Genomic DNA, 23,508 nt, shown 5'->3' on the forward strand with positions numbered 1-23,508 from the left:
TCCCGGGGCCTCTGTGTGCCCCCCAATCCTCCCCAGGGCTGCCCTCCATAACATTGTCTCCTGTTCTCCCCATTCACGCCAGGGGCTTGTGTCCCCCATTTCCAATTCCCCCCATAACAGGGTCATAAGAACGGCCAGAGTGCGTCAGACCAAGGGCCCATCTAGCCCAGTGTCCTGTCTCCCGACAGTGGCCAGTGCCAGGTGCCCCGGAGGGAGTGAACAGAACAGGTCATCATCAAGTGATCCATCCCCTGTCGCCGAATATCCCCCCAGCCAGAGGTTCTGTGTGCCCCCCATTCCCTCCTCCTCCCATACCAGGGTCTCCCATTCTCCCTCTATGCCAGCAGCTCTGTGTGCACCCTCTTCTTCCCCATGGCAAGGGCTGTGTGTGCATTCTCAACCCCTCCCCATTATCCCTCTTCTTTCTGTCTGAGTGATAAGTCATTCAGGACGTCAGCTCTACTGGGAGGATAGGCAGAGCCGAGATGGGGGCTTGTTATGCTGGAATGCATAATAGCTGCCATCTGCAGCCAGCAGCAGAGGGGCTTGAAGATGTGGCTGCATTCAACTCCAATAGTTGTCCCCTCCATTCCCCCCCGCGCCACCAAATCAATGGAGTTCTGCTCACTGGCGCCTAGAACGATCCCCGAAACGTTGGGGTTGATCAGCTGCATCGTTCCAAGGGCGAGCTGAGCCTAGGGCTTCACTTCTAAAGATGCTCTGTTGGGAAGGACGGCTGAGCCGCCAGAGAGCTCAGAGGCAGGGCTGGAGAGGGTCGAAAGAGAGATTAAGTTCATACTCCAGAAAGAGAGAGAAGGTGGCATCTTAAAGCCTCCGCTGAGAATCTCAAATTATTATTTTTTTAAGTTAATTTTCTTGCCCTCACAATTGCAGGGGAAAAGGGGGATTCTAAACTTAGACACTGCAGAGGCTTTCATTTTAAATGCCCGGCTGACCTGAGATGCCACCTTCCCTCCCCTCATATTATTACAGTACTTCCAAAGAGGAGCTGGGAATCGGGGGGAGGCAGGGGGATGGGACAGAACAGCACTGAGAGGAGTGGAAGCCAGAGGCCGTTTACACAATGCACATAGAAACACTCTTTATTAATGACAGATAAGCAATAGGCATACTGATTTCTTCTCATGCTGAGTTTTCCAGAGATCCTGGATGGAAGGGGAAAGGGACAAGGCATGCAGAGTTAACAGCGAGATCATCAGCGGGAGTAACAAGCCACTCGCTAAACCATTTACAAGGAGAATGGGTTACAAATTTTAAAAATAGTGTTAAAGAAACTCCATCCGACGTGATTTCTATTATACAAACACTGAGGCCATGGCGGGGACCACTGCAAAGGAGTCAGAGCCGGACTAGGGCCAGGTTAGCATTTTGACAGCGGTCCCCGATGATGGTTAGCATCAGGAATGCAGGCCCAGCCGGGGTGACTCTAGGTCCGGATGAAATAGGGGAAGGCCCAGGATACCCCCTCGTGACCAGGACAAAGCTGAGCAATTGCAGGTTTTTTATTGCTAGTAAAAAGAAAATGAGAAAGCGGGAGTCTTTTTATTGGGCTAGAGAGGAAGCAAAGGGGATGAGGCTATGTGTGTGTTTAGTACTCATAACAGCTGACAGGGATGGAGATGCATGTCGGGGGCAGCTTTAGGGGCCAGCCCTGGCTTCCTATTCCCAAGGCTCCTTTCCCAGTGTCAGGATAGAACCCAGGAGTCCTGGCTTTTCCCAGCTCTCACAAAATGCAACAGAAAGACATGGAGGAAGGCTGGAGGATTTGGAGATGTGGTTAGAATTCTAGCCTGGTGCACAAGCTGCTGTTCCATTTGGAGGTGTTTTAAAGTACACTGGGCCCAGGTCCTTTTTTCACTGACTGGTACTGCTCTGTGTTTCCAGGAGGGGCTGCCACTCTGAGGGGCTCAAAGCCTTCTCGTTATGCAAGCTCCATGATCCCTCAGTGAGGTGGGTCAATATCCTCATCCCCATTTTGTCGATGGGGGAAACCGAGGCACACAGAGGCACAGAGACTTGCCCATAGTGTCAGTGGCAGAGCTAGGAAGAAAACCCAGTAGTCTCCCGCCTCTAAACACTTAGCCACCCTCCTTCTCAATGCCTAGAACAGAACCCAGGAGTCCTGGCTTTCTATTCCTTTGCCCAGCGCACCTTTCCTAATGTCAGGAATAGAACAGGTGTCTGGACTTCCTTTTCCCTTGTCCTTCCCAATGTCAGGAATAGAAACCAGGAGTCCTGGCTTCCCCACCTCTAACCACTGGACCAGGCTGCCTCTGCTTACTAACAGGACACCCCAGAGAAAGCAGGTTGACCAGTCGTTTTTCTCCAGCTTTCCTACTTTGTGACATTAGGGGACATGGCAGCAGCAGTGGACGATGGAAGAAAGGGTAAGAATGGATGGATAGATCCAAGGATAGAGGGAGAAGGATGGAGAGATGGAGGGAGAAGATGGATGGATAGAGCTGAGGAGGGAGGGATAAGGAAGGATGGGTGGCGGGACAAGATGGATGGATCCGAGGACAGAGTGCGATGGATGGAGGGATAGATTTTATGCAGCTGTTCCTGGTTGCTAGCAATGACCCACACCCTGTTTTGGGCAGCCCCCACCCAACTATCTGTAGCTCTCCCCCAGCGAGAGCAGGCCGCGGTACCGTTTGCTGCCCAGAGCCGAGCCCCGGCACTCAGACAGGGAGCTCTACGCTGTTCCCAAAACCAGCCACCCGGAGGCTGCTGGCAACGTCCCAAATACCTCCGACTTCCCAGCGTTCCCAAGACCTGCCCTGCCCCCAGACGCTGTACCCCTTGCACTAGACCGGACCAGCTGACGTGGTACAACTCCCCTCTAGTGTGGACGCAGCTTTACCCGGCTCAGTGTGCTGATACCAGGATAGCTATTCCCACATGGGAAGGGGAATAAGCTGTTGCAGTCTGAGGCACCTTTATAAACCGCATGGTTATACTGGATCAAAGCTGGCTATTTGTCCAGGCTGAGGTTATCACAGGAGAGAACCGGGCAGCTCATTCCCTTACACTGGTTCCATGCACGGATTTTGTGCTGGTACAACCATGCGGGCTAGAGGTGTGGTTTTTTTACTGATACCATTACACTGATATAACCCCCGTGTAGGTTTACTTGTAGCTAGTATAGCTTATTCCCTTTCCTCTCCACTAGACTGATATAAGCACCTTGATACCAGTATAAATCCACAGTACTGCTTTAACTGGACTGGGACTGGACTGCTTTAACAGGGAGAGTTAAACAGGACGACGGTCGTGTTTAGACAGACCTTCGGCTCGGTGGAGAACATCAACATGCCCTCCATGGCTAATTTTTCTTTTAAGATAGTTATTAAGGGTCGTTTTCTTTAAAATTTTTTTTTTTCCTAAACAGCTCAAAAGGAAAAAAGCCCGGCGGCTCTGCTTGTAAATAAAGAGCGATTACGCCAAGGGGAACGAATCGATGAGAGTGAAAGAGGGACAGGGGAGCACCAGGCACCCCGCCGTGTTAAGAGACCCCAACCCCTCAGATTCGCCCTGAACGTATCGGGTACAAGCTGCTCCAACCTTTGAAGCCAACATCAGATGGTCCTTGGAGCGGTTGTGTCTCAGGGGGAATGCTTAGCAATCTTAGTAAGCGCTGATCTCACTTAGAAATACACTCAAGCACTGATTTCCCCCCATGGTAACTGCACAGTGCGCCCCAGAGTGAATGCCTGGGGGACAGGGGCTTTCTCAGAAGGGGGCCCGCACTGCTTCCAGAGAGGAAGATTCCCCCCAAATCTCACTGCTCTTTAAGGTCCAACAAGAGACCGGTTTCTATAAGCCAGATCTCCTCCCTGGAAGGAATTGAGCAATCTAATCCTGGAAGGTGAGCATTACATGATTCCCAGAGAAAAAGGCAGCTTAAGCTGGGGAGGAGCATTACTTCCACGCTTGGAGTGTTATAAACTGACACTGTCCACACAGCTACAGAGATGTAGAGAGAGGCCAGGTTAGATTAAGTTTCGTTGGGGAGCAACTCAAAGGGCCAGGTTCAGGGGATGCTGGATCGGCCTTACCCCGAGCGTCAGGCTCAGAGCAATCAAACCGCAGAGGGAAATCCGTACCAAAGAGGTTTTGTGTTCATGCCACTGTGCTCCGGAGGGGGGTCAGGGGAGAAATCAAAGAGGGGAGCTTCCAAGCCCATGTCACATCTACCCGGGGTGGGAGGTGCATACGCGTGGTGTTTGGGGGGGTTAGTGCAGCCTTTCTCGCAGACTACGGGGGGCGACGTTCAATGGTACCAAGGCACTGGGGTTCACTAGAACTGCGACTAGGGTGGGGGAGATGAGAGCCCAACGGGGAGAGCAGTCTTTCGGTTAGTTGGAGAACAGAGGACAGAGCAGAGGACGGGAGAGGCGCGCGCCGAGGCCTTAGGACTGCATCTCTGCACGCAGCATCCAGGGGAACCAGCAGCAGAAGAGTAATCTGAAAGAGACGAGAGACGGGGGGAGCGCTCACCGGGCAGCTCGCAGCAGGGACCCCACCAGCAGGGGGAGAGGAAATGAGAAGGCAGCGTGTCAGCTTCTAGGGGCAGGGACTGACTTTTTGTTCGGTGTTTGTACAGCACCTGATCGCAATAGAAATGTACAGCGCCTGGCGCCACAGGATCCTGGTCCAAACCTGATAGGAACAAAACTGTACAGCACCTCACACCATTGTGACTGGGGCTCCTAGGCACTACCATAATACACCTAAGAGCAATAAAAATATACAACACCTAGTACAATGGGGTCTTGCTCCATGACTGGGGGGGTGCTACCGTAATACACTTAATTGCAATAAAAACGTACAGCCCTAGCACAAAGGGGTCCTTGTCTGTGACTGGGGTTTCTAGGCGCTACCGTAATTCCCATAATAAATAACAACAGCTAGGTAGGCAGCCAGGGAATGGGTATTTCCCCCCAGCTAGATCTGAGGGGGGCTCACAACAGGTTAGCCTCCTGAGGACTGAAACGCCAAAGTCTAGCTCAAGTCTTCGGGCTTGATACAGAGGTATCGGGTGAAACTGAAGGGGTCAGATTAGAGGGTCTAATGGTCCCTTCTGGCCTTAACCACTATGACTCTATCAATCATCCCCTGCAAGAGCTGGTGCAGACGTGCCAGGGGTCTGGTGCTGTCATTCTCACTTGAGACAGGGAAGGTGGTTTACAATGGCTTTAAGCCAGCTCTGTCCTCCCCATATGCTTCCTATGCAGGGGCCTGCCCGGCCAGCATTACAAGTCAGAGCAGCCTCAAGGCTGCTCTAGCAGTCAGTTAGCTCTGACACTGCTCTCATTTCCTGTTTGCTCCTCGTGGGGCCTGGTGGGCAGAGAATAGCCACAGCACAGTGCACTCCTGCCGCGTTCCTGATCCTCCCCCCTATGGATCCTGGGGAGCAGAGAATAGAAACAGCAGGCTGCTTTGGCCACATCCCCAGTCAGCCCCCTATGGGCCCTGGTGGACAGAGAGTAGCCACAGCGCAGGGCCACAGCAGTCCAGCTATGGCCCCCTCCCTCCCCACAGCTCCTCCCCCGCCTTACCTAGAGATGGAGTTTTCTGACGTGATGTCTTTTGGGGTCCTGACTGCTGTGAAGTTGCGCTTTGGCTGTGACACTGCGAGAGAAGGGACAACGCCCTCGCTTTAAAGGGAGTCACTGTACCCGGGGGCCACCGACGCCCTCTAACAAACCCAGGTGGAATCACCGTGCAACAAACCCAGGAGGGTGCACAGGCCTAGTGGTTAGTGTGTTCGCCTGGGATGTGGGAGGCCCGGATTCAATTCCCTGCATGGTGGCTGCAAAGGATCGCAGAGATGACGGGGATTACGGCTCTAAACAGGGAGGAGGGAGGGAGTGGCGGGCTGAGGCAAGGGAGGGCTGCTGCTGCATCGAGGGCAGTGTGTGTTGGGGGAACGGCGCTGGCAGAATGAGGGGAGCGTGGAGCAGGGGTTGGAGCACGACCTGCTAAGCCACAGACTCCCTGCGTGACCTTGAGCAAGTCACTTTGCCCCTCTGTGCCTCAGTTTCCCATTCTGAGCAAGGGGGATAAATATTCCTGCCTCCCAGGGGTGATGTGAGGCTAAAAACACCCTAACGATGGTGAGATGCTCAGAGAGGACAGTGCCGGCGGGGGGTCACATAAGCACTGAAGAGAGATTCCATGGGGCCATGCCTTCGGCACAGATGGAATTGCTGGGGAAGACTGGATGTCCCCGTGGCCTCACTAGCTAAGTCACCCCCGGTGCAAGGCCAGTGGAGTCACAGGTGGGGTGGGCTTGGCCCCTGGTCCCTCCCGTCGCTGGGGGCAAGGGAAAGGCAGAGGATCCAGAGTATACCTACTAGTGACTTGGTGCACCTTCTTCACCGAACTGCTATCTCCCTGGGAGTCTTTGGGGCCACCGATCCTGAAAGGGAGGGGCAGAGAAGAGAGGCTTGTTCACGGAGGTGTGGAGGAGCCAGGACCGGGCCGACGCCAGGGAGTTGCCCAGATTCCAACCCCCGGTGATAGTCCAGGAAGGCTGCTCGCATACCAGTGACGGGGATCAGGGTGAACCCCCAGCATAGGCAAGACCTGAGATCTGTCCCAAAGCCTCTTAAAAACAGGAGGTGGATAATCCGGGCAGAAGCCACTTCTGTGACATTTGCCTCAGACGGGGAGAATATCTGCCACTCAAACGGGCTTCGTTAGGATGATTTGGAGGCTGTCGCGTCCTTGCCAGTGAGAACCAGAGCTGTCAAACGCTGCAGGAAATGGTGCTCACAAACGCCCCCTCAGGGAGGCAGGATTTGAACCCAGCACCTGCAGGGCCACAGCCGTAGGTTCCCACCCTTGAGCGAAAGAAGCAGCACGTCCCTTGGTGGGGTCAGCCACCAAAAGGCAATCGCTCACGCTCACACGCAGCGAGAGCCAGGAGAAACGTACCTCTGGACTCTGGAAGGTGGGGCAAAGACTCCGTGCTTAGGGGGGCAGGTGAAATACCGGACCCCAAAGACCGAGCCATCGTGTTTCCCCGTGGGCTTGTCGAGTTCGATGCCGAACCAGTAACCTGGCGATGGGATAAGAAGCCGTCAGCTGTCCACTTCCCAGCACGAGCCGCGGGATCAAACCCCGGAGCCTCGGATCTACAAGCACCAGACTCCCACTCCAGAGCTAAAAGACCCTGTTATAGACTTTTCCACCCACCAACCGGCAGCTCTGCCCTCCTGCCGGCCGGTGCCTTACCCGGCGCAAAGTCCGTCTTGCCGTAGAACCGGATGATGCCCTGCTTCTGCCCCGCCACCAGCACCTGGTCCCCGATCTCGATCTTCAGCCCTTCTCGGTCCAGGCTGCCCACGGATGGAGACTTCTTCCTGAGGGCTGAGCGGAAAGGCAGTGAGACCAGCCCAGGGCTGCCCAGACCTCCAGCAGCAGCGGCCCCAGAGGGTAGCCTGGTGCCAGAGTGGGGCTGGAAGGGGGGCGGTGAATGAAACCCCTCCCCCTGCTCACCTGTAAGCCAATCCTGCCGTCTCCCTGCCCTCAACTTTTCCTCTCTCCTCCAATGAGTGACTTGGAGGGAGCAGGGGGAAGAGCAGAGGAGAGGGGGCGTTGAGCCCACAGCAGGAGATGGGTGGGGAGAACTGGTGGGATTGGTTTGTGGGGACGCTGGGCCTTTCCAATTTGCATATGTAAATAGCATGCAGATTTCCCCTTCCACTCTTTGCGGCACCAGAGCCGGCCAGCCTGCCAGGGCTTTGACATCTCCCCCACCAGACATGGAGGGGCAGGCATGATCTGAGGACAGGGCCGGGGGGGCTCCTGGTTTATCTCCTTGCAAAGAGCCCCTGATTAATTGGCCGTCATGTCAAGCCCCTTGATGAGATTTCAGATCCAAAGGCCGGGTCTGCTCTTTCCACCCACTCCCAGCGATAAAGGATCTTCAGGGTTAATTAGCCAAGTACCTTTCTAGATGTGGATGAATGAGACATGGAAGGAAAGGGATACAACCAAGGTCACGCACAGAATCAGTGGCAGAACTGGGAGTGGAAACCAGGAGTCCTGTCTCCCAGCACCGTCCCCGCCCCAGCTCTAACCACTAAACCCCACTTCTCCCAGAGCTGGGCAAAGAAGTGAACCCAAGAGTCCTGCCGCCCAGCCCTCCTGCTCTAACCACTTCCCCTCCCAGAGCTGGGAGCAGAACCCAGGAGTCCTGGCTCCCAGCTCCTGCTGCTTCAGCCACTAGAAGTGCCCCGCTACCTTTCTTGTCCTTCCGGCCCTTCCCGGTCATGCGGGAGAAGTCCATGCGGGGGGTTTTTGGGGTGGACGTCACCGATGACGGCATCTGGTCTGTGGCTTTGGTGATTTTAGACACAGAGGCGAAAACCCCTGAGAAGATGGAGAAAAAAACAACAACAGTCAATGGGGGACTCAGAAAATGCTAAACTGTACAGCCCAGGATCCACTAAGCCACATTCCCTTCCAGAGAGAGGAGCAGAACCCAGGCGTCCGGGCTCCCAGGCCCACCCGCTAGCCTCTGGGCCAGAGGTGGGCAAACTATGGCCTGCTCCCTGCAGCACAGCGCCCCCTACTGTCCCACATCCGGCCTGTGGGACCATCCTGCCTGGCCCTTGAGCTCCTGTCCGGGGAGGGTCGTCCCCAGCTCCTCCCCTGCTGTCCGCCCTCCCTCGCCGGGCCGCCAGCGCTCTGGGGTGGGCGGCGGGGCTGCGAGAGCTGCAGGTGTAGTGTATTAAATTGCTCCCCGTAGGAATGCACTACCTACGGTGTACTACTTACAGCTCCCAGTCCTGGTGCTCTGAGCGGCACGGTAAGGGGGCGGGGAGTGGGGGGGGGGGTTGGATAAGGGGCAGGGGGTCCCGGGGGGCAGTCAGGGGACAGGGAGCAGGGGGGTTGGATGAGGCGGATGTTCTGGGGGGCGGGGCAGTCAGGGGACGGGAAACAGAGGGGGCTGGATAGGGAGTAGGGTCCCGGGGGGGGGGCGGTCAGGGGACGGGGAACAGAGGGGGCAGTCAGGGGGGCAGGGGTGTGGATAGGGGGTGGGGCAGTCAGGGGACAGGGAGGGTTGGATAGGGGGTGGGGTCCCGGAGGGAGCAGTTGGGGCGGGCGGTCCTGGGAGGGGGCGGTCAGGGGACAAGGAGCAGGGGGGATTGGATGGGTCCGGGGTTTTGAGGGGGGCAGTCAGGGGGCGTGAAGTGGGAGGGGGTGGATGGGGGGTGGCAGGCTGTTTGGGGAGGCACAGCCTTCCCTGCCCGGCCCTCCATACAAGTTCGGAATCCCGATGTGGCCCTCGGGCCAAAAAGTTTTGCCCACCCCTGCTCTAGACCCCGCTCCCCTCTCAGAGCTGGGAACAGAACCCAGGCGTCCGGGCCCCATTTACCTTGCTTTGGAGGGCAAATGAAGTAGCGTATTCCTCCAACGCTCCCATCGTTCTTGCCCTCTGGCTCGTCCAGCTCCACCCCGATCCACTGGCCACTTGCGAACTCCGTCGTGCCACAGAAACGCAGGGTGCCCAGCTACAGAGATGCAAACAGATCATCGGCCGTCCTGAGCCCCCACCCCGCTCCCTGCAGCGCAGCGCCCCCTAGCGCCACACCGGGGTCAGCGCAGACCCAGCCCCGGCCCAGCCCACCCCTGCTTCGCTTGGGGAGCTCCCAGAGGGGGCCCACGGGCCGGTACCTTCTGTCCGTCCACCACGACGCGCTCCCCCAGCTTGAGGCCCAGGGAGGTGAGCATCAGGTTGCCGGGGATGTTGTCGTAATTGGGCAGCGTGACCTTGGGCAGGTTGCAGCTCAGGGGGACGGCGTCCAGCAGCAGCTGCTTGAGCTCCTTGGCCACCATGGCGGCCTCGGCCTTGTCCAGCGTCATGTCCATGGGGTCGGGCACCACGTCGGCCGGCACCTGCCCTTTGCTGTTCTGCAGGGGGCAGAGGGGGAGAGACGCTGGGACGGGAGGAGGGGACGGGGCAGCCGGGGGAGGGGGGAAGGGCCCGAGAAGCTGTCTGTGTGCGGTCCCCCATCCCCTGTGTCATATCCCAGAGTCAGGGCCCCTCTTTGCCTGCAGTCCCTCCCCCCAGTCCATATCCCAGAGTCAGGGCCCCTCTTTGCCTGCAGCCCCTCCCCCCAGTCCATATCTCAGAGTCAGGGCCCCTCTTTGCCTGCAGCTCCTCCCCCCAGTCCATATCCCCACAGTTAGGTCTTCTCTTTGCTGCCACCTCCCCCTGCCCTCTCCCCAGTCCATATCCTGCCAGTCAGGTCACTGGTTTGATGCCAGCTCCCCTCTCCCTCCCCACCACCCTGATCCGTATCCTGACAATCTGGTGTCTTTTATATGCTGCCAGCTGCCTCCCACACCAGCCCCTATCTTGCCCCAGCTGGTCTCCTGCCTGTATAAGGTCATCCCCTCCCCTCTGGGCAGTTTAGTTCCCGTTCCCGTGCCTGGGCTCTCACCCTGACAGCAGGGTTGGCCCCGTGCTCCAGCAGACACTTCACAGCCCCCAGGCACAGATTGGAGGCGGCGATGTGCAGCGCCGTACCGTGGTTGAAGTCGCTGCAGGTCGAGTTGAGCACTGCAAAGCAAAGCGTGGACGCGGCCCAGGGTGAGGCATCAACCCCTGCCCTGAAGGGACCTGCCGCCCCCCATGCCGAGGGCTAGAGGGGAAACAGGGGCATGGGGAGCGATTTGTCCAAGGTCACACAATGAGTCAGTGGTAGAAGTGGGAACAGAACCCAGGAGTCCTGGCTCTCAGCCCCCTGCTCTAACCACTAGACCCCACTCCCCTCCCAGAGCAGGGGATAGAACCCAGGAGTCCTGACTTTCAGCCGTCCCCCACACCCGCTCTATCCACTAGACCCCATTCCCCTCCCAGAGCAGGGGATAGAACCCAGGAGTCCTGACTCCCAGCCCCACCTGCATAAACACTAGAACCCACTTCCCTCCCACAGCTGGGGATAGAACCTAGGAGTCCTGGCTACCAGCCCCACCCCCAGAACCACTAGACCCTACTCCCCTCCCAGAGCTGGGGATAGAACCCAGAAGTCCTGACTGTTAGCCCTCCCCCACTCCCACTCTAACCACTAGACCCCACTCCCCTCCCACAGCTGGGGATAGAACCCAGGAGTCCTGACTCCCAGCCCCCTCCGCTGCTCTAACCATGAGACTCCCCTCCCCTCCCAGAACCGGGGATAGAACCCAGGAGTCCTGACTCCCAGCCCCTCTCCCTCTCTAACCACTGAGGTCACCTTTGCCTTCCTAGGTATTTTGACATTCACCAGTTACCAAAACACGGCTTGGGCCACTTGGGCCAGGGCAACGCAACCCCAGAGCCCCTGGGCAGTAGCACTCAGGGGGGCCCCCGGCTGGACTCGGGGGGGAAGCGTCCCCCTCTTTGGCATGTGTCTTCCCTGTCTCGCCCCGGCTCACCTTTGGGCTTGGAGCCTTTGAGCAGGAGACGGATGAGCTCAGGCACGTCGAAGTAGGCGGCATAGTGCAGGGCGTTCATGTTGGTCCAGCGGCTACGCAGGGTCACGTCCACCCCCAGGGCCAGCAGCTGGTTGGAGAGGCGGACGGCAGCAGCAGGGTCACCTGGGGGGAGGGGGACAAAGGCGATGGGATCAGAGCCCTGAGTGGGCACAAGAGCCTCTGCAACCGCCCTCCCCCCGAGGCTACTGCACACTCCAGACCGGAGGAAGGCAGAGGCGCGCTGGGCCCAGGCTGGGAGCCCCGGCTCCCTGCGTCACGGGACCCCCAGGAGGAGGAGCTTGGCTTGCACTGGAAAGGAAGCAGCTCTCCAGCCATGGTGAATGGGGGAAAAGCCCGAAATAGAGGAATGGAGTGTGACTAATGCCTGCCTGAGTCTGCCGAGAGCCTGAGCCCATTGCTCTGAGCACGGGGAGCTGTCCTGGGTGTAACTAACGCAGCGACACTGCCTGGGTCTGCCGAGAGCCCGAGCCCATCGCTCTGAGCACAGGGAGCTGTCCTGGGTGTAGCTGACACTGCCTGGGTCTGCCGAGAGCCCGAGCCCGTCGCTCTGAGCACGGGGAGCTGTTCTGGGTGTAACTGACACTGCCTGGGTCTGCCGAGAGCCCGAGCCCATCGCTCTGAGCACAGGGAGCTGTCCTGGGTGTAGCTGACACTGCCTGGGTCTGCCGAGAGCCCGAGCCTGTCGCTCTGAGCACGGGGAGCTGTTCTGGGTGTAACTGACACTGCCTGGGTCTGCCGAGAGCCTGAGCCCATTGCTCTGAGCATGGGGAGCTGCCCCAGGTATCTCAGTGGGTTTTTTAACTCCAAGCCGCCCTGCTCCTGGGGGTCCGGCCAGCCCTGCGCAAGCAGGGAGCTCTGTGTGGGGCAGATTGGGGAGAGTGCAGCAGGCCCAGCCCCCACCACCAAGCAGAGACACCCCAGCTGCTGAGGTGAGCACTGTGGGGCCCCCACACACACCTCTGTGCAGGAGAAAGAATGGCCCCGATCCTGCTCCACAGGGGAAGAAATGGGTCCCACGATGCTGGCCCTGCCTCAAGGGGATGGGGGCCGCCTGCCACGCCCCTTCAAGTGCGGGTTGGGCCCACGGCACAGGGGCAGAGTCTGCGTGGGGGAGTGTGAGCCCCCCAGATTGTCCCAATTGCTCCAGGACAGCAGCTCCCCACCCCCCAACCGGGGGATTTGGCCATTCGCGCCTCAGCGGAGATAGAGGGCGACCCCCACCAAGGGAGCCTCCCCCTCCCACCCCAGCCTGCAGGCCTCCCCCGACCCCAGCTCACCAACACCGTGCGCGCCGGCTTTGCAGGCGTAATGAAGCAGCGTCATGTCGGTCAAGCCATCCCGGTCGTTCACATGGCAACCGCGCTTCAGGATCTGGGGGGGGAAGAGGGGAGGAGGGCAGGGGGAGGGGGAAAGAGGGGAGAGAGGGTGGGGGGAGGAGAAGAAGGGGAGGGGAAAGAGAGAGCAGGGGAGTGGGGTTGGCCAGAGCTGATCAAGCCTTGTTCCCCCGCAGCCATCCTGCTGCGTCTCAAGTTAATTTCCAGGTCAGCAGCACCCAGCCTAGAGTGGGAAGGTGCCTGGTGATGGGGGCTTGGGGGGTGCAAGAGACGAGCGCGTCTCAGGGCCTGATGGGAGGTTTCTAACAGCAGCCACACGGTGCACCTCTGCCCTGGGGATCCCGAAGGCAGGCACTGCCCCTTTGGCAGAAGGGGGACACTGAGGCACAAAGTGGGGAAGGGACTTGCCTCGGGTCTCAAAGCGACTTAGTAGCAGTGCTGAAGATAGAACCCAGGAGTCCTGACTCCCAGCCCCCCTCTGCTCTAACCCGCTCAACCCCCCTCCCCTCCCAGAGCTGGGAACAGAACCCAGGAGTCCTGACTCCCAACCCCCGCCCAGCTCTACCTCGGAATTTCCTGTGGGCTGTTTTCCAACCCGCTGCAGCGCCGATCTCAGACCCCCGCAGTGGAATCAGACCCTTCTCTGACCAGGACGTGCCGGTTCCACCCAGCTGCAGCCCCCCGCGGCGCGTCCCATGTCCCCAGGGCGGGCAACCCGGCACCTCTCGCGAGCACCAGGCACTGTGCAAGGCGCGTCGGCTCCCCTCACTCACCTCGCTGCCTATGACATCAATCTTGTGTTGCACCTGGGGGACCCACTGCCGGATGATGGCAAACAGCTCTGGGACCGTGGTCTTGGGGTCGTAGAGGATTTCTTGGCAAGCCGGGTCATTCGGGTCAAAGAAAGTGAAAGCTGGAAAGAGAAGGAAGGTCTTTAAAAAGGGAAATCTATCCCTTTATTAGGTGCACTACAGTAGGGGAATCTATCCCCATCCAAAATCGAGACCACGCCATACCGAGCTTGTATGACAGTACCACCTAGAGGTCCCAACACAGACCAGGGCCCCCTTGTGCTGGGCACTGCACAGACACCAGTTAGTTCTTGCCTAAACAGACAGAAGTGGGAGGGGAAACTGAGGCACAGAGCGGGGAAGGGATGTGCACAAGGCCACCCAGCAGGCCAGTGCAGAGCCAGGAGCGATGAAGAGTCAGGGTGTTTTCTGAGCCCAGCTTGTTTCATTTACACCAGCCCCTGGACAGAGGTGGTTGCAAACAGCACGCAGGCCCCCGTCCACCAGGACTCAGTGATAACCAGTATGTGCCCGCATGCCAGACCTGCCCCTCTCTGAACCAACTCTCCAGCTCTCCAGAAGCTCAGCTTTCATTTACAAACCAACTAGCTCTTCTGGCTGCCCAGAAAACAGGTCCCCATGCAGAGAGTCTGAAGTAATTGCTCGGAGAGGTGTGAGCCGCTCCCCTCATCTCAGGAAGGTGTGAGCCCGTTTAAACGTCCGCTGCGTTCATAGAATATCAGGGTTGGAAGGGACCGCAGGAGGTCATCTAGTCCAACCCCCTGCTCAAAAGCAGGACCCATCCCCAATTAAATCATCCCAGCCAGGGCTTTGTCAAGCCTGACCTTAAAAACTTCTAAGGAAGGAGATTCCACCACCTCCCTAGCGTTAACGATTTCATGTCCAGCCAAGCCAGGGCAGGTCACGGGGATGCCCAATATGCTGGGTGGGGTTTGGCAGCGGCCACAAGAGTTTTTGTTTCTCCTCCGCAATCAGGGAGGAGTCACCGGTTACAATTCAGGGCAACTGCGCCTATATTCCCCCTCTGGGGGCCAGCAGGGGCACCCGCTCTAGATTCCTAGTTCCCCAGCCATCGCCTCTCTTGGGTGCAGTTGTGCGTCTCAGCGGGATACGTCCAGGCAGCCCGGTTCCCAGCAAATCTGCCTGCCTCAACCGGATTGCTCCTCCTGAGATACGCCGGGAAGCTGCTCGTAGAGTCGAGCGCACAAGGCAACGCACAGACCCGAGACGTAACCCGGATGCTGAACGTCCCAACAAAGTTGTCTGGCCACCATTAAAGCCCTATCAGCGTCACCCCGTCAGACAAACACCAACGACCCTGTCGCCTCCGCGCTCCGGCTCCCACCAGCCGAGCCCCTCCCACCCGGGGCAGAACAGCCCTGGGCTGTTAATCGACTCCGCGCTGGAGCTGGCCGGTCCAGAGACGCGCTGCTCAAGTGAGGCTACATCACTGGCCCCAAGAGCTGTGACTGCGGCAGAGACCCTGCAACGCCCGCTGCTCTTCCAGTGGCCTGGCAGAGGGCAAGGATTGGGCAGACACCGAGGATCGAACAGGCCCTGGCCCATCATCAGTCCTTCTAATCCCACCCAGCGGGGGTTTGGTTTTTTTGTGGCCACAAATTCACAATGGCTCTCGCTCAGAACCAGCCCTGCCGTGAATCTGAGAGTCACTCGCCGGTCCAGTTTGGGTGTCTGATCTCGTCCCCCCTGTAACAGCTGATCGGCCGACCACGGGTGTCTCCTCGGGGCGCGGGTGAGCTGTTGCCTCGGGCCTGGTCTACCCTACAACGCAATGCCTTAGCGGCGCATGGGTCTCCGCTGAAATGTGTCTCCTGCCGATGTAAGTGGCCCGCGACGCCAACAGAGAAATGCCAGCCTCGCCTCTCGAGGAAACGGATTAACCACAGCGACAGGAGAACCCCTCCCACTGGCACGAATTGCGCAGCTGAATGGCCGCACCGCGGCAGCGTTGCAAATGTAGACAAGCCCTAGGATACCGATGCTTAATTCAATCAGGTTGGGCCAGGTTGGCGATTGCAGGAAATTGCCTTCTCTGTAGGGTGACCAGACAGCAAGTGTGAAAAATCGGGACGGGGGGTGTGGGGGGGGTAATAGGAGCCCATATCAAAAAAAGCCCCAAATACCGGGACTGTCCCTATAAAATCGGGACGTCTGGTCACTCTACTTCTCTGTCACACTGAGCCCAGGAGTCCAGCAGAGCCCAGGGGCAAACCAACCCCCTTTACGACTGTCTGCACGGCCCGCTGTGGGCGGAGACACGTGCGTGGGCGGGGCTTATTTAGTGGGCGGGGCTTGGAAGAGCAGCACCTCTTTTCCCCCCCTCTCCCGTCTGACCCCTGTCCGGCCAAACACCAATGGCTGATTCCCAGGGAGCAGCTCTGCCCAAAGCCTCCACTCGACTCAGGGAGACTGAGGCAACGGCTCAGTTCTCCCGCTGCTTGCAACAGTTCCTCCAGAGAGAAAGGGCAGCACGAAAAGAGCCCAACTCTGCTCCCAGGCTAAGAGAAAGAACTGATACGGCTGTCACCGCGCCACCCGGTGACTTCCGCCATAGCCATATAAACCACCCTCCTTTCATATTTGTGCAGGGATCGCTCACCAGTGCTACCATGCAGCCTCCTCTGGGGTGGGGCGCAGCAGCGTTCAACGGCAACACGGTGCATCCCTTTAGGTAGAAAGTAAAGGGAAACCCTACATATAATTGGAACGGCATGGGGGGACTGGAAGGAAGTAGGCTGCAGTTAACCCCAGTGCCTTGGCTAAATGGGCTGACGCCGCTATATTGCAAAGAGCGTCGCAGAACCACCGGAAGGGTTTAGGGTTTCAGTTTTGCATTTGATCTGAAAGACGCCAAGTCAAGAAGCACAGCGCCCCCCTAGTGACGCATTGGGGTCAGCCCTGACTGCAAGGGGAGAGCGCCCCCCTACGGACGCTCTGCAGTACAACGCCTCCTCGCACGGCCTTGGGGTCAGCCCTGACTGCAAGGGGAGAGCGCCCCCCTACGGACGCTCTGCAGTACAACGCCTCCTAAGCTTGGCCTTGGGGTCAGCCCTGACTGCAAGGGGAGAGCGCCCCCCTACGGACGCTCTGCAGTACAACGCCTCCTCGCACGGCCTTGGGGTCAGCCCTGACTGCAAGGGGAGAGCGCCCCCCTACTGAAGCCTTGCAGCACAGCGCCCCCTCGCACGGCCTTGGGGTCAGCCCTGACTGCAAGGGGAGAGCGCCCCCATACGGACGCTCTGCAGTACAACGCCTCCTCGCACGGCCTTGGGGTCAGCCCTGACTGCAAGGGGAGAGCGCCCCCCTACGGACGCTCTGCAGTACAACGCCTCCTCGCACGGCCTTGGGGTCAGCCCTGACTGCAAGGGGAGAGCGCCCCCCTACGGACGCTCTGCAGTACAACGCCTCCTCGCACGGCCTTGGGGTCAGCCCCGACTGCAAGGGGAGAGCGCCCCCCTACGGACGCTCTGCAGTACAACGCCTCCTAAGCTTGGCCTTGGGGTCAGCCCTGACTGCAAGGGGAGAGCGCCCCCCTACTGAAGCCTTGCAGCACAGCGCCCCCTCGCACGGACTTGGGGTCAGCCCTGACTGCAAGGGGAGAGCGCCCCCCTACGGACGCTCTGCAGTACAGCGCCCCCTCGCACGGCCTTGGGGTCAGCTCCGACTGCAAGGGGAGAGCGCCCCCCTACTGAAGCCTTGCAGCACAGCGCCCCCTCGCACGGACTTGGGGTCAGCCCTGACTGCAAGGGGAGAGCGCCCCCCTACGGACGCTCTGCAGTACAACGCCTCCTAAGCTTGGCCTTGGGGTCAGCCCTGACTGCAAGGGGAGAGCGCCCCCCTACGGACGCTCTGCAGTACAACGCCTCCTCGCACGGCCTTGGGGTCAGCCCCGACTGCAAGGGGAGAGTGCCCCCCTACTGAAGCCTTGCAGCACAGCGCCCCCTCGCACGGCCTTGGGGTCAGCCCTGACTGCAAGGGGAGAGCGCCCCCCTACGGACGCTCTGCAGTACAACGCCTCCTCGCACGGCCTTGGGGTCAGCCCCGACTGCAAGGGGAGAGCGCCCCCCTACTGAAGCCTTGCAGCACAGCGCCCCCTAGCCCCACACTGGGGCACCGGGGTCACCACTGAATGCAAAGGCAGAGCGCCCTCTACTGAGTCACCCACCCTGCTCCCTGTAGCAAAGCAGGGGGACCAGGACTCATTGAGAGGGAAGAGTATCTCCAAAAGGCTTCTCCACCCACACTTTTTGCTGGACCGATCCCCCCGCCCCAGTACCACCCTGGGGCACTGACTCAGTCCTGACTCATAGGGTCCTTTGAATTAACCAAGGCCTGGATTAACATTCTAGCGAGCCGACAGCTCTGTGCCGTTGACACATATGGGTTGCAGCCACATTTATCCGCTCTGCAGGCAGCCTCGGGCTGAATATCCCAGGCAGCGGGCACTCACACAAGAGCTTGTCTCAGCCTGCAGGGGAAACACAAAGCCTGGATCTTCCCTCCCCCAGCAACGGCAGCTTATGAAACTGCTGCTTGATCTGCACACCCCAACGGCAAACCAGGCCAGCGTGACTGTCGCTCGCGAGCCTCACGGCACGGCAGCTCCCCGGGCTCCGATTCATCCGTGCAGAGAGCCGCGCCAGCAGAAGTAGCCGGACGGCCACGCCTGAGGGGCAGGGGGGGGGGCCGCATCTCGACACCACAGGTGCGCAGATGAGAACGCGGCCTCTCGGACGCGCCGTGCAGAAGCAGGGTGCGCCGGGGCCGCCGGGCGGGGACACGGGAGGCGAGCGAAAGGGGCACCGAGTCACTTGCTGTTGAAATCAACGTGTGAGTTCCCGCCGAGTCCAACAGGCTCAAGCCCGAGTTTATAACCCAAAACCCGAAGCTGCTTTAGCAAAGACTGAAAATAAAGACATAAAAATAGGTCCCATGAATTTTAGGCCACTGGAGAATCATCCCTTACGCCTGCCAGCAAATACACCCTTTCCTGGCAGCCCCCTAAGCATGGCATCATCTCCCTGAGCTCATCCACAAGCCCCTCATCCTGTCCACGGCCTCATAGTTAAGGCAGTGGGCTGGGACTTCTAGGTTCAATTCCCCACTCTGCCTTATACAAGTGGGGTAGGAGAGAAGCAAATTTTAAGAGCTCACCTCCCTTTCATGCACTAGATAGAAGCAATATTGGGGGGGAGGGATAGCTCCGTGGTTTGAGCATTGGCCTGCTAAACCCAGGGTTGTGAGTTCAATCCTTGAGGGGGCCATTTAGGGATCTTGGGCAAAAACTGGGGCTTGGTCCTGCTTTGAGCAGGGGGTTGGACTAGATGACCACCTGAGGTCCCTTCCAACCCTGATCTTCTATGAATGACCCTCACAAATAAATATTCAGCATGTCGAGCGCTCATCTCGCTTGAAACACCTGCTCCGTGTTTCAGGGCTGACCCCAGCTCTTTGGAAAATATGGCTACAAGTGTGGCTTGAAAACTTGACCCTGCCTTCTCTGGGCCTCAGTTTCCACAGCTGTACTGGGGGGAGCATAATCCTGCCTTGGTTTGCCTTGCCTGTTTAGACGGGAAGCTCTTTGGGCAGGGACCATCTCTTGCTGAGTCTGGGCAGCGCCCGGCGCAACAGGGTCCCGATCTCGGCCACGGTGTGTCTGGGCAGCACCCAACACAAAGAGGCCCTGATCCGGGGGCTCCAGACACTACCACCACAGATCTAATAAAAACAGAAGCTGGCCTCATAAACTGTACCGCACTTCGGTTGCTCAGATTGATTTGCGGAGGAATAAACATTGTTTCAATTGTTTCAATCGTCTGATTGACTCTGGGGCTGAGCTATAGATTTCCTGAGGGCAGGGCCCTTGGACAAAGGAGAGAGCGTTTCAGAACTGGGATAAAACACAGCTTGTGAGCAGCACAAGAGCTGGCTTGTGTGACGGGGAGGCTTTTGAGTCAATTTCACACGGGTGAAAGGTGCCAGATTGATGGCATCTCTCTGCAAACCAGGCAGCCGCATTGTCTGCTATCCGCCCCCTCCCTCCGCGGCCTCTGCCCCTGTGCCAACCAGTCCCCCTGCCCTGAGGCCAGATCAACGACCGTGCCCCCTAGAGAGAGATCCCATATCCCAGTCCCCACCATATTCCAGCCAGTCTTCCCAATCTGAGGCCAGATCAAAGCCCACACCCCCTAGAGGGGAGAGGTCCCATATCTTATTCCCCATCCCCTGAGCCTGCCAGCCCCTCCTCCAGGTCCTGGATTGGAATTGGAGACCCCAAGAGGAGAAGCCTCTGTCGCATTCCCCACTCCCAGAGCCAGCCGGTCCCCCCATCCTGGGGCTGGATCAGAGCCAGTGCCCCCTAGATAGGACAGGCCCCATGTCCCATTCCCTGCCCCCTTGAGTCAGCCAGTCCCCTCCCCGAGGCTGGATTGGAGCCAGCACCCCTTAGATGGGAAGGGTCCCATTCCCCAGCCCCATGAGCTATCAGACATCCCATCGCACCCTGCCTTTCATTTGCCTTTCCTGGGTTCTTCTAGGCTGAGCCAACTGTCCATTTACATAACATCAGCTGCTCTTTCCGTTTGGCAGGACACCTTCTAGGATCCATCGCTCAGCCCAGGCCACGGCTGTCAATTCTGGTTATGCTGATGATTGTTAACATTGGTAAATGCTGTACAAATGCCCAGCTGCCTACGACTTCGCCCCTCTCCCAGGGCAGCCACTGCAGGAAGGGAGCAGGCCCTGCGGAGCGGAAAGCCCAGCCCCTGCCACGTAAGCTAAATGGGGGCCTGGGTGATGAGTGCGGCACCTAGGTGCTACCACAATACACCTAATAGCAAAAAATATATATACAGCACCTGGCACAACGGAGTCCTGGTCCATGACTGGGGCTCCTAGGTTCTACCGCAATACACCTAATAGCAACAAAATGGGCAGCACCTTGCACAGTGGACTCCTGGGCCATGACTGGGGCTTCTAGGCATTACAGTATTACTAATAATTAATACATAAATAAATAAAAACAAAGGATAATAATTATTGTTAAACAAATGACTGTCTTAACTACATAAGAAACCATTTGGGTGGAGCTGCGCAGGTCACCGGTTCCAATCCTAGCCAGGCGGGTAGTGACCAGCAGCCATTTACGATTCAAGGGCTGCTTGGTGAAATGAGTCTGTGGGCCTCAGCTCACAGCAAGCAAAGAATCAGGGCCTGAACGGCCCTGGAGACTGAACTCTCTCCCCTTTCAGCTGGGGAGCAGTTTGCGCTGGAAATAAACAAACCACGTCTCTGCCTCTCTGGGGCCGTCTATCTGATGCCCACCACAACTGCTAAATTATTAACGCTCCACCGAGACCAGCGCGCCATTGTGCTGGGCGCTGCCCAGACGCAGAGTGAGCAACGGTCCCTGTCCCAAAGAGCACACAATCTAAATAGACAAAGGCAGGGTTAGTCTCCCCATTTTACCCATGGGAAAACTGAGGCACGGAAAGATCGAGTGACTTGTCCAGGATCACACAAGGAATCAGTAGCAGAGCCCCGGATAGACCCTCACTCTCCTGAGTCTCAGGCAAACAAGATCAGCCTTCCACTCCTTTCACCTTTGGTTTTAAATTGTTTCATTTCGTTTTTTTAAATTAATCACAACAAGGTGTAGGCACCTGGAGACCTGCACAGAGCCATGGGGTCTCCCACGCAATCCACGCTGCAAAAAAATCCCCCCAAAGCTTATTGTACCAGCACGTGCTATAAGCATATTCCTAGCATGGATTTCATAGCTCATCTTATTTGCCAAAATATTCACAGCATAAGCCAATAAAAATAAATAAAGGATCCAAAGTCACCCCCCCCCACACTCCCTTTTCTACTGCTGGTGAGACACGTGCCCCTCTCTCATCTCCCCAGTCCTCATACAAAAATCTATACTTCTCTTGTCACGGTCCTAGCCAAATTCATGCAAAAGCAGCTGGGGGGGTGGGGGAGGGAGGAGACTTTCCAGAATAATGGCATCCGATGACGCACTGTGTCTGCATCTAGCAACACTGAGTCACTGGGCTGTGTTTAGAAACCGATCACCTGCCAATTCGTCCCCGGCACACCTCCACCGGGTCCTGGTCCTGAGAGGGACGGAGGTGGGTAATTCGTTCGTAAATTTCAGGCCCATGGAGCCAGCAGTCAAAGGAAGGGTTTCGGAACCTCTGGTTCACATCCAGCCTAGGGATTTTGTCTCCCCACCCAAGTTACCAACTATCCCAGTCTAGTTAAAGCAGGAGTCCTGGGTGCCGTTATACAGGCGTAAAGGTGCTCAGACATGGATAACTATTCCTGTATAGGAAGGGGAATGAGCTATACCAGTATAACCCATCTGGCTTGTATACAGAAGAAGAATCATATTCCCACCTGACACAAACTGGTCCTAAATCTGCTCAGATCAGGCCTCGGTTTCTACGGCTGAACTCCATTAGCACTGACGAGTGGGTTGGCAGCTTACATGAAGCGAGTTTGGCTGGTCTCAGCCCATTTTCTCAGACGGCACAGTCACCTCTTGCTGGCAGTCTCAGCAGAGACACCGGGGCCTGACTGGGCCATGGAGATTGCTGGCTCAGAGCTGGCCCTGTCCAAGCAGCGGTGAGCCGTTGTGGCTGGGGGGGTGGGGTGAGTGGAGGACGCATGGTGGATAAGTAGAAGGATTCAGACTCCAGGGCACCTGGCCCTGGGGTTAAAAGCTGAATGACACAGAGCCACATGGGAGGAGAATGCAACAACATCCTTGTCACCCATAGGCCAATGCAGGGAGGCAGTGTTGCCTAGTGAATACCCCACTGGATTAGGCCCTGGGTAACCTTGGTTCTAATCCTAGCTCTGCCCCCATTTTGGGGAAACTGAGGCACGGAGCAGTTTCCCCATCTGTAAAATGGGGCTCTGAGACCCCTTAATGAGAAGAGCTAGGGATTTTGATGCTGGGGTCTGATCCCCAGAAGTTCCAAGCACCCGCCACTCTTCTTACATACATCATGGCAACGCCCCGGGATCCCAGCTGAAAGCAGGGCCCCATTGTGTCGGGCTGTGCACAGACACAGAGCAAGAGGCACCCCCCCCAGCATCCGAGAGAGCGGACAGTCAAAGCAGACAACAGGCAGGAGGGGGAATTGAGGCACACACAGAAAGAGGAAGGTCAGCGGCAGAGATGGGAACTGAACTGAACTCTCCCGTGGCCCCAGCTGGTGGGCCATGCTGCCTCTCACTGGCTGGTGCTCAGCACCTCTGGGGATGAGGCCCCTCAGCAATGGGAAACATTACCCCACGCAGCTGTTTTGGGCGCTGGGGGTCACTGGGATCCAAAGCCTAATCTAATGCAGGGCAAGAATGAGGAAGGAAAGGAGGGTGAGAGCAAGACACTGACGAGTCCTGAGGCAGGTGGCGGGGCAAGCTCACCATAGTCCTTGGGCAAGGGTGCAGGGGCGGAGGGATGGACGATGGGTTTCTTCCTCCGCTCCAGGATGGGGCTCTGGAACTCCAGCGGCTGGCGCGCCTCCTCGGAGGGAAGCTCGGCTGAGTCGTCTTTGGTCATGATGGGTTCTTACTCCTGGCTGGGGAGGAAACGGGGAGAAAAAATGTCCAGGCCTGAGCAATCAGCCGAACCCGCCGCGCCCCCCGAGGGTCGAGTCACTGTCGTTGGGCAGGGCTAATACGATCAGACCTGGCATCTCTGCAGCACCCTCTGTCCCATGGGCTCACATTCATTTTAAGCCCCATAGGCTCACCCCCACGTCCCCACAGTGAGTTTGGTATTACTAAATACTGGGCAGGTGATGGGGAAACTGAGG

The 23,508-nt window shown here is 57.9% G+C and overlaps 1 protein-coding gene across 1 annotated transcript; it reads right to left on the reverse strand.

The window, feature by feature from the left end:
• Positions 1-4,433: 4,433 nt before the first annotated feature.
• CLIP3 (CAP-Gly domain containing linker protein 3) lies at positions 4,434-23,252 on the reverse strand. The gene is made up of 13 exons (XM_077840594.1): positions 23,117-23,252; positions 13,622-13,761; positions 12,792-12,885; positions 11,455-11,616; positions 10,482-10,600; positions 9,712-9,948; positions 9,413-9,548; positions 8,275-8,403; positions 7,264-7,398; positions 6,964-7,087; positions 6,381-6,445; positions 5,583-5,655; positions 4,434-4,488 (listed from the first exon to the last, which is right to left on the reverse strand). Exons 1-13 carry the CDS (start codon positions 23,250-23,252, stop codon positions 4,434-4,436), a joined length of 1,605 nt encoding a protein of 534 aa, XP_077696720.1.
• Positions 23,253-23,508: the final 256 nt, after the last annotated feature.

The sequence above is a fragment of the Eretmochelys imbricata genome, chromosome 23 (genome assembly GCF_965152235.1).
Source record: "Eretmochelys imbricata isolate rEreImb1 chromosome 23, rEreImb1.hap1, whole genome shotgun sequence".
NCBI lineage: Eukaryota > Metazoa > Chordata > Testudines > Cheloniidae > Eretmochelys > Eretmochelys imbricata.

Excerpts from the sequence above, each read along its gene's own strand:
- CLIP3 (XM_077840594.1), bottom strand. The coding sequence starts at position 23,252 with ATGACCAAAGACGACTCAGCCGAGCTTCCCTCCGAGGAGGCGCGCCAG. Across the intron at positions 11,617-12,791 it reads AGCCGGCGCGCACGGTGTTG|GTGACCCTGCTGCTGCCGTC; the intron begins GTGAGCTGGGGT and ends CCCTCCCCCCAG. Across the intron at positions 4,489-5,582 it reads TCAGAAAACTCCATCTCTAG|ATTACTCTTCTGCTGCTGGT; the intron begins GTAAGGCGGGGG and ends CGTCTCTTTCAG.